Here is an 18593-nt window from a genome sequence, read left to right on the forward strand (position 1 = left end):
ATACATGGTTATCACCTAAACAATGCTATCCTGGACATCCTAAGGCATACTGAGTATCCATATGGGGCTGGCAGCTATGGGCCGGGACCTCTGAGAAACCTGCCCCCTATGGAGCAGCACATACCCCAGGAGCACGTCACATGTCAGTGAAGCCCTGCATCAGAGCACCTTCACCCCTCCTGTATTGTCCTGACTTGCACCGTTAGCAATGCAGCTCAGCTTACTGTCTTGGTAAGGAAACATTAAACTTGTATAACCAGCAAATCACTGGCAAATTTAAATGTTTGCCAGAAGTCTGTGATAAGGCTGCCTTACACATTCAGGGCATGACTTTCTAATCATATATGCACACAACTAATACACAATGCAGCATGCAGAAAAGGAAAAAAAAAAAAAAAGCTTACTTCAGGAGCAAGGTTTGTGATTCTCACACAGAAACAAGAGGCTTTTGTCTCCCCCTTTTAATGTTAACCTTTTACTGCAGAAAAAACTTTATTTTTTCTTGGTCAGCTATTCCGTTCTGCAATCTTAAGATTTTTGAATATAGGAAACTTCAAAAATCCACAGAAGTTCCTTGGTGCCATTCTAAGCTTCTTTGGATTTAGGATATCAACCTGAAATAGGATTGATGTAGAATACACGTGAAAATATTAAAGCTAGACTGAGCCTCCAAAAGCTGATAGGCTTCAGACTACTCTGCAACAAACGAATTACTGGCTTCAGAATAAATATTAATGGCCATGGCTCTGCAAAATAGTTTAAGAAAACAGACACGTTAAAGAAGATTACCTAATGATGACACTTGCTAATGCAGGTGTGTTAAGGCTATGTTAAATGGGAATGCGTGCACTGTGCGGGATAAAGAACCACAGCAACTGCCAGTCATGTACCCACAAAAGACAATGACCTTTAGGTGATTCTGTCAGGAACTTCTCACTTGGCCAGTATTACTAGGGCAGCATTTCTTAAAATGGAAACTGCAAAACACCAGAAAGCAGTTGAAGAAAAAAACCCTGAATACTTCTTTCAGTACTACAGATATATATGCACATTTTCATAATCCAAATGAGAAAGTTGAACAAAATGGGAGAAATAAGAATTAAGGAGATATTTACAGAATGAAGCCTGATTTTTATTTGGATATAAATCAAAACCATGGTGGTAACTCTGCAGATGACACTCCTTGGTTGTTTTTTTTATTCCCAAAAGATGAGGTTTCTGTTTCATTTTAAAAGGGCTGAGAAACACCATGATGAAGGAAAAAAAGAACTCTTGAGAGGATTTAAAAAAGAAACTCTCAGTACAAATTTAATTTGCTAGCCTTTTTGGTTAGAAAGCTCTTTGGCTTACAGCTGTCAGAGAAAAAAACCCAAAACAAACAGAAGGAAAATAGATGTGTGTGTTCAATCTATCACTGTACTTTGTAAACCTACAATATAATCAGTGGGGAAAAAAACAGATTGCAAATTGTGTCTACTACTTCCCCCCTCCTCTGTTATTCATACTATGATATTAAAATCCATTTGGCTAGCCCAAATAAGTCTTAATTGCTTAATAAAGAAATTAATTTGGCGTTGTGTCAATACTTAACGTACAAATGATCAGCAGAGACTCAACCAGCAACAAGAATGTTAAACCTGCATGCAAATTGTTGTAGGAATATTTAAAGTTAATTCCAACTCTCAGAAATTTGCTACGTAAAAGAACTTTAAGTAATATTAAATCACTTCTGAGTAGTGAAATAGGTCTAAAAATAGAAGCAGCAAATGAACCCACCACATTCAATAGCTCTAACAATTTATCTAGAATTCCATAAAGGGCACGAAATCGATGGACTACATCCAATAGACTTTAATTTCCAGCAGTGCCTCTGTACAGGAACCCATGTGAAACCACACTGCTCACAGACAGGACGACAGACTTATAAACTAGGCAGACAAGTAAAGTTTGAAAAAGCTTCAAAACAGAACAGCTCACATTTTCACCAACTGTTCCTCTAAGGTGAGCACTGAGGGGAAAACTCTTGCTGTGTACCCTTCTCTTTTATGTATGACGACTAAGGTGTTTGGGCTTTTGATATTTAACATAGACTTGCTGAATAAAAAAGGCAAACACTACTTATTAGTAAACTACTAGCATTACCAAGACACAGGATATTAAAATGATTACTTGTTCATAAATTGATTACTTGGTCTCATTTTTGTCTTCCTAAGTGCTCAGTGTAATATTTAAAGTCAAAGCTAGCTATGTGCTTCTTAAAACCTTGTTTTTCCATTCCTCTCCAGCTAACAAGAGTCAGAAATTACCTAAAATAGCCCATTAAAATGAGCAAGAAACCCAGAAATGAACTGAAAATTCACGCTTCACCACAGCACAAAAATCATGGTCACAGCTTCATATTTAATGTGGAATCACTTTAAATGTACAGTATTTCAAAAGATCCAGAAACAGGTTAGGAGTTCAAAGCCAGTATAACAAAAATACAGGAAATCCAAATACATCTTTGACCTTTTTAATCCTAAATTTTAGGGTCACGTGCCTGAACAGACAAGTTTGCTTTACGATGAAAGAAACTTTGGTATGGAGTTGAATAGCCACACGAATAGCACCTGTAGCTTTCAAAATAAATAGTAATGACTAACTAGACACTGTGGCAGCAAGATACCCTCTTAAAAAAAGACTAAGAACAAGCATATACTTGGAGGTATGCGTGAAGGCTGGACAACAGAAACTAGTGTAATCTTTTTTTAAAATAACTTCAAAACATTTCTGCTTCCTAAATTTCTGAAGTAAGAAATTTTTCCTACAATGAGAAAACTTTTCCTTTATTTGCTAACCACTAATAATCACTCCTTTAGAAATTGCACTCTGATGATTAAAGAACACTGTATCAAATTTTCTGAATTGATTCTTTAGATTCCCTCTGTTCTTCTAAAACATTGTATTTTTATTCCATAGGGCCATGCTGGTAGCAAAAGGTGTTGCTAAGAGAAGCATCCCCCCGACTCCAAGAGTTACTTATTAAAAAGGTCAAAGATAAATTCGATCTCAAAATGGAACAAAAGGATTTTTAAATGAATGGTACCATAAATAACAAATGATCTTCGTAATGTGCGATACTTTCCTACAGCCATTGATAAAGTAGGTACCGGAATGTTAGTCTATGTTAATCTGTGTTTTATGGGTTTGCAACAAAGCATAATACATACAGAACAGATTGAAACTTCAGTCTCCAGTGTATAATGAATTTTAGTAATTTAATAAATTTTAGTTTTTATTTCTGTATTCCACTGTAGTGCTGTGACAACACATCACACCTGTGTATTAAAGCATACAACAACAGTGTGATGTAACTTTACTTACACCACTGCTATATTTAGCTTTTTGAAAGAGACATAAGCATACACTATGGCCACATCAAATAATTTTCTGGGTTTTTTCTTTGATAACCTTCACTTTTTCAGTAATACTTCACTTTTAAAGTTTGAATTATTGAAAAGAAAATCACAGAGAGTTCATACAGGAATAGCTATAAGGAATAACCTCACAGGCACTGATATGACAAACATTTATTTTAAGGGCTGAGAGGCATTAATATCGCATCAACAGAGTTGACTGAAAAGAAAATGACTAACTTTGTCTAAACGGGAAATTCCCACTTTTGTTTTTATGTTGAGAAAAGAAATTCAGAAAGTTATTTTTTGGCCTTGCTATGTCACCAAGTCAATCATACAAAGGCCTACGCATTTAACCTAAAATAATAGTTTTAAAAGCCCTTCTATTAACCAAAACATCATGCAAAACTTTGATCAATTATGCAGCTGCTTTAGAACTGTTGAAAGACCATACTGTATATATTAGCTTTTATACTGCTAATGCACAACTAACAGCAAACTTGATTAGATTAACACAAATTTGTCTTAATTACACCGTTATATCACACTAAGGGGACAAATGCCACAAGATTGGCAAAAACATTTAATTCTGAGCACTCAAATGGCAGGATAATTATATGCTGTAACTCCCTCACATTTAGAAAAAAAACATAATCCTGCAGTCTCACTTTACAAAAAAAAGTTCTGTAAAGTATTAATTGGGAGGGGAACAGTTTATACTACCTAACACAAAGTAACTTATACAACTAGTGTCAAAGGCAAACAAAAAACTTCTAAATAAAAAATCAATACACTTCGCAACAGAAGCACAAATGCTGCATTAAATACAGTCAAGAAGACAACATACTTGTTAATAAAAGACAAAAAAAGTTAGAAGGTAGCAACACATTTAAAGAAAATGCAATGAGGGAAACTTTTTCTTTCAACAACAGAGTTTCCATTTGCAGTCTTTCCATCCATAATTTGTCTGGTACAGTACATCCATTAAAATATTCATAATCTCACAGAAGAGCTAGGTTTTTCTCTTCAATATCTAATTCCTAAGTTGGTTTTGGATGTTTTAAACAGACATTATTATGAATGAAGTAAAAGCAAGGCAACAAATGGAGTTTTTATCACCTTCCATTATAGCAGTGATGACAAACATTTTAGAAGTTATCATAATCTTTTTTGTCTTTTTTCCCCTCCGCTTCAAAACCATCAACCCCATCACTGTCCCTTCTCCTTTTACGATTATTATGGATGTTGAAGCGTTGATTCATCTGTGGTAATGGATCCATTCCTAAAACTTTGTGTATTTGACGGAATGCAAGGAGTCTCAGTGCAAACTAGAAAAAGGGTAGAAAGAAGGTATTTCTGTTAGAAACAAACATCAATTTTCAGTACTTTGTCAAGCAATTAATGAAGAACATTAACAGTGTATGATGATATCTTTAGCTCTCACTATCCCCTCTTCCTTCCCCCAACAAAATCAACATAATAAAACATGTATGTCACATTTACTGCTTCTATACAAAGTACATCATCTTAGCTTAAAAATAATGCACATGTGTTTTAGCTGCTGGACTTGCACTGAAGCAGCCAAGGCTTGTCACACGTCCCATTACATGTTAGTTATCTTCAGCAATAGGATCAAATGAAGAGGCAGGGGCAGTAACCTCTTAAGATGCAAGTGTGAATGGTCAGTACTGTATGTGGATATAATAAATATTGAAAACTACACCCACAAAGATTTATTCATAAAATATTACATGTCAAGGCAGTTCTGTATCTAGTAACATGGTCTGTAGAGTGAGCACCTTTACAGACACACATAGTTGGGAGTGCTTCAAACTTTTCAGAAAAATATGTTCACTTTAGGGCAAAAATGAACAGTCATACATCCTCTGTTGTGATGTGTTCATTGCCTAGCTTAAGACTGTTAAGATTGGACTGTATTCTAAGAAAGGAAAATTCATGTCCATATATATAGCTCCATTTAAAAAAAAAAACAAACACAAACCAAAAACCACCAAAACCATTAATCAAATTTAGTTACACACACGTGCTTCCTGACCTGTGCACTCGAAGTAATATCCTCTCGTTGCTGGTCTGTCATTACAGCAAGTGTATCAAAGGGATCTTTTTCACAAGGGTCCAGAAGGCCAGGACCACCTGCAATGGTCAGGTTAATTAGTAGCACATCTCCACCTTATTTCAATCAAGATTACAGATTTTACATTAGTTAAGCATAAGTATACAGACACCAATCAAATGCAACTTGCCTTTAAGGATGATGCCAGAAGATATACACTCAAAAACTCTTCTCAGTGCATCCCCAGGACTCTGTGGCCCTGTAGCGCTGCTAATGGCTTTTTCCACAAGCAACTCCATAGCCTAAACCAACAATAAGAAAATCCAGCCAATTTAGAAGACAGATTAAAACAGAAAAAAGCTCCTACTGTTGTTCAATACAGAACTTTTGAATCTGGAATTCTGAAGAACATTAATCATCATAAAACGCTTTCAGATAAAATGGGAAAAAAAAAGAAAACCCCGGTATTTCATAAAGTTTAATAAAAAGAAAGCTGGTGCAAGACTAACACTGAGTATGATACCGATATGCTACTTCTCATTACAAGTTGTTCAACAGTTTTGTAGAAATTTATACAGTAGGAGCCTACATGCAGATAGACAACTTGTTTGACATTGTTTGAAAGAGTATGAAACGTGGTAGGTCACCTGAACCTGTCAGTCACATGAGTAAAGCACACACAGTATACCTAATGAAATTAATGGGATGCTGTAGAAATATGTATTTTTTTCCACAGCATGGAAACATAAAGCATCAAAAATTTAGTGATTGTTTAGCATTTAAGTGGTTAGTAGTTCTTCAGTTTAGCAAAACTGAAGTTCACAGCAAGTTTTGTCCTGGATGTACGCTAACACTAATTCATATGTTAGCCAAGTGTAAAAACCCCTTGATGATAAACAGGTTTAGTAAATTTTATATGTCATATTAGTTAAAATGGTTTAAAATTATTAGCTTTATTTTAGATCTTTATTTCCTGTGAATATTTCCATAGCTTACTTTTATTAGACAGTTTTTTCCAGACAAACCTATAAAAGTTATTTGCAAAAGTAAACAGCTTTCCTTTGGTTTTTTTCAGCATTAAATGGATGTTTCCTCTTTGTCAATTTTAATTCTCATACAATGTGCATGTGTGTTGGGTTTTGGTGGTTTTTCTGGGGGTTTGGTGTTTGGTCCTTCCCCTTCCCACTGAGTTTACAGTCATTCAAATGTTGCCTTTTAATTTTACTTTCTAGGAGTAAATGCCTATTCTGATGCATGCAAGTAACTATAGGCAATGTTGATTACAATCCTGCACCAAGGGTGCCCGTTCCTTTTTATTTTAGCTTCACTTAACTGACAAATGTCAATTCTTAAGCATGGTATTTCCATACTCCCACTGGATCACTCAGGATTTAGCAAAAGTAATTTGGTTTTCAAGTATGTAGCAAAATACAGCAGGGAAAAAACCCAGAAGATCGTGTTTTTGCATTTATTCAAGTCTAGTTCTTTTGGATCCTCATACAATACACTAAAGCCTACAACTTAATCCTAGGAAAATTTGAATTATGATGCCCTAGTGTGTGTGTGTGCATGAAAGGCTGGATTTCAAGTTTGAAAAAAGCTGACTTTGAATAATAGTTCCTTCTAACTTGTAGGAACTTGACAAAATTCCTCTAATTTAGTTTTTATTTTTAGGTACATAAAGAGGGTGCTACTAATGCCCACATTTAGACTTCTTCTATTTTAAAACTGCTTAGGTTCTTTTTTAAAAGCTCTGGCAACTCTGTTTTGTAACAGGCTTCTAGCACACAGGTTAGAAGTTCTGTACCCAGAAAAATACAATTTCTTCAATCTATGAAATTCCACCTATGACTAGCAGAAAATATATATAAAATCACCATTTTTGTTCTGTCATTGTTTTTATTAGTAAGACTTTGCCAACGGGCCAAAAGAACAGCTGACTATACAGACTTCAATGTTGATTCATGTCACTGACAATGCATTAGGTACTGGGAGCAAATCAGGAATCACTTTTGGTGAGAACTGAGACACAGCTAGGCCTGACACACTGCCTCACACATCTCTTCCCTCCAGGATGTGCCTTAGAACAGGTAACGTGAGAAATAAACAATATTCTTTGCTCTTATCTACACGTTTGCTGTGTGTTGCAATAGTTCTAAGGAGGCTTTTCTAAAGGTATGCCATGGCTTATTCTTTGGCAGCTCAGCATGGCAGTCATATTAAGAGGGCATTCATATACCTCTTTGCATCTTTTAAGCTATATTTGTACACTGTTATCTTTCATGAAATGTAACTGGTAGTACTTTTTCTTAATTTAAATATTTAAAAAGCAGAAATAGCTGCCCAACATTTTTTTCCAGATGCAATAAATACTATCAGAAGTAATTTTAAAAAAATTGACTGCAAACTTAGTACAGTTGTAAAACATTTTTCATTGAAATAATGCCAACTGTTCAAACTGTCTTGACAATGTTAGCGCTCTTCCTGCCACAACTGAAAAGGAAGCAGCACAGTGCAACAGGATTTAGTCTGTGAAACAAAACAGTCAAAGCTAAGTTTACTACAATACGTTTCACAGATAACGTAGAGGTTTAAGTGACACTGATTACAATGCTAACGGTGATGCAATACCACGCTGTACTGAAGTACTGTGGTATCTGATATTGCAGAAGGGGCATATTAATCACAGGAATTACTGTGATTTACTCTTTCAAGCAGCCTTTCTGTTAGCACAGAACTATATGAGTACAGCTGAAATTTTTTTAAGTAAGTTTCAGTAAACTCCAAGCAATTCAGAGTAGGTGGTTAGAAAAAAAATAGATTATTTTATACCAAGTAAAGGAAAAAATGCTAAAACCTAGAATAAGAATACTATCGACAAAGAATGCAAAAGAACAAAAAAATTCCTTCTGGGGCAAAAAAAAGAAAACCCAGCTCCAAATGACAAAACCTGAGAAAATTAAATTTTTAGAGGGAATCTGGATTATTTGTTGGGAAAATAAACCAAAAAACCTCGGCCCTCAATTCTTACATTACTTCTTGAAAAAGTCTACATTTAAAAACTGTAGTAACACCTCCCTATTCTTTACTGGCAGTATCAAGTGTATTAAAAGCACTCATTCAAAAGAACATTACTCACCCAGCTTGGAAAATCAGACCAAGTTGGAACCCGCTGACAGAGGTCACGAAGAATGCGTATGATAATCACACAGGACTGGAGACCATTAGCTCTAGCCTTGAGAGCAATACAAAATCAAATTAATTAATCCCAGCACTTACAGCAAATAGGACTTGTTGAAAGACTAAAACACCACTGTTCAATGGAAGCTCGGATACAAGATTGAAACAAATCATTCTACAACTTTATTCCATGAGCTGCCATTTACAGCAGTATTTTATACAGGGTTAGTAATTTAAGGTGGTAGAAGTCAAAGTGCACAGGTTATACAAGAATAACATTTCTTGATCCCCTGTACACTTTGACCTATATTCACTTGTAACAGTAAATACAGTGTCTTTCTATATTAGAAATAAAAAGGATAAAGTAAAGATTTAAGAAATAGGTATAGAGACTGAAAGGTCAAGGGAATCTGTTTGGTTTCTTTATTGTGCCTTTGCCAGACTGCAAAGTCACTAAACCAAACAGTTGCTTCTCACCTTTCATTCCCTACACTTAATGCACTTAAAGAAATATGAAATAAAGTCTTAAATCTAAACACAAAGCTTTAAACACATATTCCATTATTTAAAGCAAAGTTACTCTGCAGCCTTATGGAATATATAACAAATATACAACATATGATCACCCCAAGTGAGTCAAGCTTTCAATGTCGCCTTCTCAATGACCAGAAAAAAAAATCATGTCAAATGAGCAATAACTGCATAAAGCAGTTCCTCCATACTCGAACTTCTACGTTTAAATTTAGGGACCCGAAAAATATTAAGTATTATTAGCATGAACAACGCTGAGTGTTTTCACACAATTAAACATTTATATTGCAACTGAACTAATCTCTCATAAGGCTACAAGAAGAAAGTAAAATGATGTTCCGAACCTGGAACCACTTAGCGTGGCGTAGAGCAGCCAGAGCGTCAAGGCATTTTTGCCTGTCCAAGACGTCCGGTGGGTCTTTCACCATACCCGAGGTTACATCTAAAATGGATTGAATTGGCAAAATGCAGTGAGGAATGGGTGTTTGACCAGGTGAGCAAGACACTTCCTTAAAGTAGCTTCAATGTCACACATGCCATTTGAAATTTAAACCCTTGAACAACAAACGTAAATGTTCAACAAAAGCCATTCAATTAGGATTAGGGCATCAACCCAATATGAAGATCAAGAGCATATTATACTTTAGCTCTGAGATTATTTTCAAATGCATTGCAGATTATGCAATGCGTAGTATTTCTTTATTTAAGCTAACACCAGAAAAAACACATATCCCCTAAAATTAAATACTAAAGGAAGGATGGTTGGACACAGTGCACCAGCACAGAGAACACAAGACAGAAGGAACACAAAAATCCACTTTAACCAAGTAGAAATATTCAGACTTAGGTTTCTTGTAAATTTTAATGGTCATGTATTATTTGGGACCTACTCTTACAAGAAAAACTAAGCATAACAAAAGCACTAGATGTTTAGTAATGAAGTTATTTTTACCATACTTTAAACTTGGAATTATTTTGCTTTAAAAACCTGGCTAAAGGAATGTGAAGTCTTCTTCAGTACTAGAGAGTTCTACTACTTTCTAGTGCCCTCTCTCTTACTCATACAAATAAAATTCCTCGGCCCATAATGCATGTGCTCCAGTATCATTCAGGAGCCAAGGAAGGATCTGAAAAGGGACTGCTTTGCTGGAGATTCAGCAGGAGAAAGAAAAGCAAGGAACAGTTTAAAGAGAACGTCTGAAAGATAAAGAAAATATAGCAGCTTTTGTGTATTTAAATGTTCAGAGAAGGATTCAATTACCAAGCTGATTGCTTTGTTACTGAAACGGAAGAGACCACAGTCCCTTTCGGAAGTGTTTGGATCAATGAAACTGAAACCACTGAACAATGTGAAACGGTATCCTCAGGTTACCTAAAAATTGCACAGATATAAGGCAGTAACCAGCTTTAAAAGGTCTTTGTTTTACTAATTATGAAAATGGCTATTGTGACTAGTGATAAAGTTTATTGGTAGCATAACTGGTGATATACCAGACAAGACAAAGCAAAAAGCCCTCACTCGATGGCACTCATTTCACAGAAGCTGGCTGTATGGAACAATACAGTTTAATCCAGCAAGATATAAATTTAGGTAAATCAGAGAATAAAATAAAATTTTAAGAAAAAAAGGTGTATTAAGACTCATAATACATGCCTGAAATGAGAAGCTTTTAGAGAAGCTGCATAAAGACAGCTCTGAAACCACCTATTTTATAAAAATGTGAAATAAATAGCAGGATAATTTACTATACCAAGACGTCAAAAGCCATGAATGAACATGGTGGTACAACTTTGCAATATAATAATTAAATTTAATCTGAAGTACTACATTCAGATTCGAACATTTTTTATAGGATAGTCCCATTGCTCTGCACAGGGCTAAAAGGGGGAGGGATTTCAAAATAAGAACGAATCTGAGAAGAACACAGGTATCTTCTCACACAGATATTCCAACATATGGCTATATGTTAAAGTGGAAAGACAAAAATGTGCACTAACAAGGCTTTTACAGAGCAAATGACATTTAAAGTGGTGTTTCCTTTCACATAAAACAAAACCAAACTGAAAAAATCTTCAGACCCAAACCTACACAAGAGGTGCCAGGTAAGATAACTGATGAAACGAGTACAGCTGGGATATAAGAGACAAGGAATACATTTAGAGAAAACCCACAGCAGGAAAAAAGTGGCAAAGTAAGACCGAGAAATTAAAAATAAAAATATGGGTTGTTGGGCCCAGTAGCCTAATCAGCCAATTGTTTACATTCTTCTAAAACTAATATGCAAATAGGTGACACTGTGCAAACTTTTAGCACAATAATTCATTACATAATTTGAAATTCCAATTACTTCTAGCTCTGAAAACTTAAGATTTGGAAAATAATTTTACTAAAAAATTAGTTTTAATGCACAGAAGAGAATCTTAGTGCTGGAAATGTTGATCTAAAATGTGCTACTAACAGGTATATGCATACCCTTGGAACTTAAAGAGACTGAAAGTCAACTCTGAAAGAAGTTGCGAAGGCACCTATTGCACTGAGAATAATACATTGAAAAAACTTATCAAAGATACTCTTGTAATACTTAATCTGTGGATTTTTGCATCTGTTTCACATTTCAGGATTAACCCCTTAAAGACTATTTAACTAAATCCAGATGCCTAACCTACCACTCTGTTAAGCTAAGACAAAAAACTGAATTAATTTACAAAAGCAAGCATGAATTCTTACCCTATGCAGCTTATTACTAGCCTAAATATAAGGGGTTAATCTTCAGTTAGACATGCTGTGTCCACACTACTTCTTCATTAAAAGTTAACAGGTAGATCAATTTTGATGTTTTATTATGTAAAATACATTTTACCCAGCCAACTATTTCAAGACTAGTGTGAACACTGCTTAATTCTAGGAGAAAGACAAAGACAAAAAGAAAAAAAAACCAAACCAAAACACAAAGTAACAGTAGATGCTAGGACTATGCATCCAAACCCCCTCCTTCGTAAAGCATGGCAGGTGTGACACTGAGCTTTAGAAAACCTTGGTCAAAAATCCTTCCGATGTCCTGGCAGCAACCCCTGACAGGAATCAAGTCCCTCTGCTAGAAGGCTTTGGACCGGGGCTGTTAGCTAAGGATAAAAAAAGACACACGCGCACACATATATGCGTTTATAAGTATGTACACTTTGTTTGCTGAAGGAAAGATTCCACAGCAGGGGTTAAGAGCACTTTGAATATGTCAGATTTGGTAAACTGTCAAACGCACAATACTGTAAGAAACAGTAGCTATGCGGTTAACAATTTTATTTCACTGTATTTATTTTTTTAGCCTTTTATCATGTAATGGGGTTATGACACTTCAAACATGATTCTACTCCACGTGCAAGTCTCAGTCTCATCTTTACTCAAACTCATTCTTCCGGTAAAGCCTTCCTTATCACCTGAACTAGCTCCCCAAGCAGGCTAAAGAAAATGAAAACTTTAAACCATTGTAAGACACAGAGCATGAGAAGCTGCAGTAAGGAAAACCACAAACATATACTATTACTCGGCAGCAAATAAACAGCAGTCTTCGTAATAAGGCCTTCTTTGCTGCAATAATTTGCAATTCAGTACTCTATTTGCTCTAGTTTCAACAGTGAACTTTTCTGCACATCCATATTACACTGCTCAGTGTCTTGAAGATAAATCTAACTTGATTTTGCTTGCCTAGAGGCAGTACTGCATTCAGCAGTGAATAAACTCACAACGATAAATTTTAACTCAAGTGTGGGTCAGACAAAAATACAGATTTGTTTCCTTTAGGTGGCATAAATCAAGGGATTGATGGTAGTAATTTGAGATGTATTTTATTTTCAGTCCACATCATAGAATATTAGGCCAGAAACCACTTCATTGAAATTGAGTATTGTGGCAGAAATCAGTATCAAAATTTTGCACAGTACATTAAGAAATAAACATGGGGTTTAACGTTAACTTCATTTAATCGTTAATCTAATTTAATAACCAAATCTTTTAAAGTATTCTTTATAAACTTAAATAATATGTGTAGTTGGATTCAGCACAGACAAACCAAGAGTCATGTTACACTTAGATTGTCAAAAAACAAGTACAATCGGTTGGGTGTGCCAGTACATGTACAAAGCCTTTATAGCTAGAAATAATATGCACAGCCAAAAAGTCATGTACAAGGCACTCTTAAAAACTCTTCAGAAGTCATCCAAACCAGAGAATGCATCTTGAAATTTTTCCTTCTGATTATGCAGGACGACTTTGTTAACACAGCTTGCTTACAATGCCCTAGTCACAGCTACAGGACATTTACTAATGCAGTATAAAAACCTCAAGTATTTTAGAGGACATGTAATGATGAGATGAAATAAAAAACCTCCGTGGCTTATATAAATACGTATATACACAAGCACATGTATACATACACACATACAATTTTTCAACCTGCATATAATAAGTGTTAAATTAGGCTCAGATTTCCTATTTGTAGGTTCACTGTCAAACACCAGAACCCTGTTTGCCTATGTTTCAACTATGAAAATACAGGATTAAAAGGAAACAAAAGTTAATTTTATCTGACCCGTAAACAAAAAGAACCAATGTACTGCAGACATTAATCATGCTTGTTGGCTTAAAAGCTTTTGGAACTTTGAAAGTGTTACAGAACAGACCCTAAAGCAACACTGCTGGCACCAGAGAAACTGAACTTCAGAAATGTAAATTGATTTACAAGCTCCACCTTCTGCTTCAGTTCAACAACAAAGCCATTTCTTATTGTACTAGTCTGGGTTTGCCAGTTGGATAGAAGACTGATTGTAATACCAAGAGCCTAAATATATACTCAAAAAGCACTCCAGACCAAAAAGCAACCTCAGAGAGCTGGAAAAAAATTGCATTGTCTTTTAAAGTTAGAAGTACTGTTACCATCAAAAGTATTATAAAAGAGCATTTTACGTGACACTGCTATTTGGAATGTGTAAATGATGGTAATACTGATCCAGTTTGGGATTTGATTTTTTCTAAAGCTATAAAATACTTCTCTCAGGATAAGGCTGCTCTAGAAAGCCAGTTTATAGCCACTTGCTATAAAATACTTAGTTTTCCACATAATTTTAGAAGAGGGGAAAAAATCATCAAGCTTGTACCTTTTCCAGAAAGCTGAGGTTGGACATGAAGTTAGAAATTTTAAAAATTAAATAAACGCATCATATAAACATTTATTTTAACCAACTGTTCTTTACCAAGACTTATTTCAATCAAACACATATGCCAGCATGTTGCCTTCCAGGACCTTAATGCCATCTTAAGCAGAACAGATAAACAATAAAAAAAAAAAGGGGGGTGAGAAAGAAGTAACATCTTTAACAGCTTCCCAACCTCCATCCCTCATGTTCTCTTCCCGAATAACTGGAGATGTCAGTGTGATAGTAACTTGCATTTTGGGCTCCACACATGAATTTAAAATTATTGCTGCTTCTGGGACTGCACACTTGATATCATATTTCTCAGGACTTATTACCTAAATATCAAGAAACAGAAATTTCTGTTAGCATGTGGCCAATAAAGGTATGGGAAAGAAAATGGATTTCAACATAGTCTTTTTAACAGAAAGACAGAAACAATATGATTACATGAAGGAGATACGTCTGTATGCAAAGAAACCACAGTATACACAATTAAGATATATACATATATATATATATATGGACTTGCATACTGCTTCCAAATCACCAAGCATGCAGAAGAAAAAAAAAAACAACTACCCAGAAAGGAAATTCATGTACAAGTTGCATAACAAGAATTGACAGTGTCCGAGACAAAGCCTCAGTGCCACTTAAAATGTCAGCTGGATATGCTTCTCATTGTAACAGCCTTTGAAAAGCACAAAGATGTAGTGGTTGGTCTTCAGGTTGCAGTTACAGGATGGGTACTGCGAGGTGCACTATATATGTGGCTGTCACAACATGCTAAGAACAAAGGGCAAGATAAACACCAGGGGAAAAAAAGAACGTAAACATAACTAACAAGGTGGTTATTCTGAACTGCTTCTTGCAACTAGATTTAAAATAATTCTAAATCACCCCAAAAGGAAACTGTAGGCACCTCTCACCTTCTTCCAGAAACTGAAGGGATAAGTGACTTCTCCACAAAGCCAAACCAAGATATGCAGTGTTTAAATTTTCTTTTATTCTGTTACTTCAAACAAGCGCAAACTCAAGATTTTCTAATCAATGTGATCCTGCTAAAGCTTCTAGCATGCCACTGATTCTGCTGAACATTTTACCAGACAGTATTTAACTACTAATGCTATGACAAGCATTCTGTAACGAAGGCAGACAGGCTTTGTTCAGCACAGAATAGAGATTTTATTCTATACTGTCATTTCTTGTGGAAATACAGCAAGTGGTTTATACTAATTCTGCTGAATGGTACTGCATGTACTTTGAGGTTTGTTTTTGTTGGGTTTTTTCAAGGGCCAAATTAAAAGAAAAAACCCACACACAAGACTTTAGTTAACTAACTATGGAACTGCAAGGCATTCACACATATAAATTGGAAACAAGATATAAGTACAGACAGACTCGTATTAATGGAGAACTTTGTCCCTCAGGCACCAAGCTTCCTGTAACACTGCACAAATTACCTCTAGTGCTCCTGGTAACTGGATAATAGTCTTTCTTCTGTTCATTTCTATTTCCCAATTAAATAAATTTGATTAAACGATGACTGATACTACCCTGCTAGCGTAAACACCTAGACATGTGTATGGACGCAATATACAGAAAGCAAAACATGCAGCATAGTCCCTGAATTCAGATAGAAACACTCTGAAAATGGGAAGAAACTGAACCTGGGCTATGAAATGTGGCACTGTGAGCTCTGCAGACATCTGACTCGAGGACAGATTTTTACAGTATTTTACAATAATTTTTACAAATTTTTACAAAAATTCAAATCCAAAGGTCTAAATTTACTTACTGCAAGTTGTTTGGGAAGACTTTCAGCTATACGACTGAGTAATGTCTTTGAAGGCTTCTCAGCACATAGCAAAACAAGATTGACGTTTCGGTCTCCACGGAGTAGCAAACCTTTAGCCAAAACACCTACCCGTAAAACTCCTTTCAAAGATCTGTGAATTACAGTTAAAAGTTGCATTTAAAGGAATGTAAAAACCTTAAAGCTAATACTGAAGATAGAAAAGCAAAATAAAATAGGCATATTCCACATACCCTTGAGGCCATAGTGACACATACCATATCAAAATTCAAAGAGAAGAGAATCCCTGAAAGCACTGATAACAGCGTGGGGAAAAATCTCAGAAAAAGAAAATAGGAAATTCTGGAAAAGTAATTTAAAAAAATACCTGTCTTTACTGCCATCCTTTTTGTCATCTCCCTCTTTGTTCTTGCTTTTTTCATGATCAGTCATGTTGTCAGAAACAAGCTTCAAAGCACGCTCAGTAATAGAAACAATTTTCTGGACTGCTTGAAGTTCCTCCTCTGTTGGATATATAGCAGCATGTTTGGTCATCACATAGCGGTCATCAGAGGAGTCAGGGCGGCGTAGAGGCTGAACAGATGAAAAAGCATATTTTTGAAATCTGGGTGCACTTTCAAGTTCACAAATGGTAAGTGACCAAAACTCAAACATGTGGCTAAAAACCAGAATATTCAAACCTCAAATTGCTGAAATGTAACAAAACATGAAGTGTAACAAAATGGGAAATGTCCTTAACTTAGAACAGTCACAATCAATCATGTCTGAAAAAAACATGAAATGTATAAAAATTAAACAAACTATGAAATCCCAGGATCAAACGTATCTCCCCAACATAAATATCTATTGTCCATCAACCAGGAAATACTTGCATACTGCTGCAAAATCAAGTATCCATGATTGCTTTCATAGAATCACAGACCAATTCAAATAGCAAGAGACCTCAGGAGGTCCTCTAGTCCAACCTCCTGTGCAAACCATGGTCAGCCATGAGACTACATCATGTTGCTCAGGGCTTTCATCCAGCTGGTTCTTGAAAACCACCAAAGATGGAGTCTGCATAACATCTGTATGAAAAAAATCCGTTCCTGTTCTGTCTCAGTTTAAGCTGACTTATCTCAGCCTCTTAAGGCTGTAAAGAGCCTGGCTCCATTGTCTTTACAATGCACAGGTATTAACAGGCTATTAACACTGAAGAGTTCTTCTCCAGGCTGAACAAGTCCAGATTCCTCAGTCCACGTGTTCCAGATCCCTGATCATCCTGATAGCCCCACACTGAACCTGCTATGGTTTATAGTATCTTTCTTGGACTGGAAAGCCCAAAACTGAATGTAGTATTGCATTTTACGTCTAATGAAAGCTGCCTTTGGGTCTAATGAAAGTTGCCTTCATCTACTGATTATGCCCCTGTTAATAAAACACAGGATGCTGTTGTCTTTCATTGCTGCCAGGGCACCTTGCTGAGTCTGCTATCTGCCAAGATTCCCAGATCACTTTCAGCTGGGCTGCTACCCAGTCTGTCACTCCCCAGCCTGAATCAGTGCAAGGGATTATTCCTTCCCAAGTGCAGCATTACTCATTTGTCCTTGCAGAATTCCATGAAGTACCTGCTGGTCCATTCCTCCAGTCTGCCTAGGTCCCTCTGGATGGCAGCCCTGCCCTCAAAGGTATCACCTATTCTCCCCACCCCAAACTGATTCAGTTTCATGCTAGCTGTAAATGTTTTTGAGTGTGCACTCACTCCAGCTTTCAGATGATTGATAAGGTGCTAATGAGACAAATCCCAGGATAAACCCATGTGGTACTGCACTTGTTATAGACTTCCAGGTAGAGTATGACCCACCACTAACCACTATCCTCTGAAAGTGAATGATCCAACCAATTTTTATCCATACATTTGTCCACAATTAGATAAATAATGGTGTATAATGTAATTAAATAAAATTAAAAGTAGTACACAAGTTTCAAGTGACTTGTGTATCAGAAGAAACAATATTGGGTTTTAAGGCATCCTTCTGTCATTTCAGTGGACTTATTTTGGAAGACAGGTCTACCTGCACAGTTTCATTAGCATATAATTTCTTCCTCACTTTTCCAAATTCTTTATTAAGAAACACCAGAGACAACTGAAGTAGCACTGAATAACTAGTAGTTCTTAACTGTACCTCCAGATGAGTATGATTTCATATTTTTTTTGTCAAATTAAGAAACTCACAGCTGGTCCTTGGGGCTGAGGAGGCATTCCTGGTCTAACTCCCAGCAGGCCTAAAGGTCCAGGAGGACCATGAGGATATCCTCCATCTGGTATTCTGCGACGGTCATCCCAGTGATGCTGCTCTTCCTCCATTCTCCTCCAGTACATGTCCTCTTCATATCGCCTGAAGCGCATCAATCAAAGTGTTCTCTTTAT

The 18593-nt window shown here is 36.1% G+C and overlaps 1 protein-coding gene across 3 annotated transcripts in view; it reads right to left on the minus strand.

Annotated features, from left to right (window-relative positions):
* Nucleotides 1-2380: 2380 nt before the first annotated feature.
* ZFR (zinc finger RNA binding protein) overlaps nucleotides 2381-18593 on the minus strand; it is a 46747-nt gene continuing 30534 nt past the window's right edge. For 2 of the 3 annotated variants that reach the window (XM_055698894.1, XM_055698892.1), the window contains exons 12-20: nucleotides 18399-18561; nucleotides 16551-16756; nucleotides 16166-16316; nucleotides 14564-14705; nucleotides 9525-9622; nucleotides 8609-8704; nucleotides 5660-5771; nucleotides 5452-5549; nucleotides 2381-4723 (exon numbers count right to left, since the gene is read on the minus strand). In XM_055698894.1, coding sequence (XP_055554869.1) covers nucleotides 4544-4723; nucleotides 5452-5549; nucleotides 5660-5771; nucleotides 8609-8704; nucleotides 9525-9622; nucleotides 14564-14705; nucleotides 16166-16316; nucleotides 16551-16756; nucleotides 18399-18561 — 1246 coding nt within the window. In that variant the 3' untranslated portion in view covers nucleotides 2381-4543. Of the gene's footprint in view, nucleotides 4724-5451; nucleotides 5550-5659; nucleotides 5772-8608; nucleotides 8705-9524; nucleotides 9623-14563; nucleotides 14706-16165; nucleotides 16317-16550; nucleotides 16757-18398; nucleotides 18562-18593 lie in introns of those variants that run through there. The other variant, XM_055698895.1, reaches the window with a different exon arrangement.

Source organism: Falco cherrug, chromosome Z (assembly GCF_023634085.1).
Source record: "Falco cherrug isolate bFalChe1 chromosome Z, bFalChe1.pri, whole genome shotgun sequence".
In the NCBI taxonomy this organism is placed as follows: domain Eukaryota; kingdom Metazoa; phylum Chordata; class Aves; order Falconiformes; family Falconidae; genus Falco; species Falco cherrug.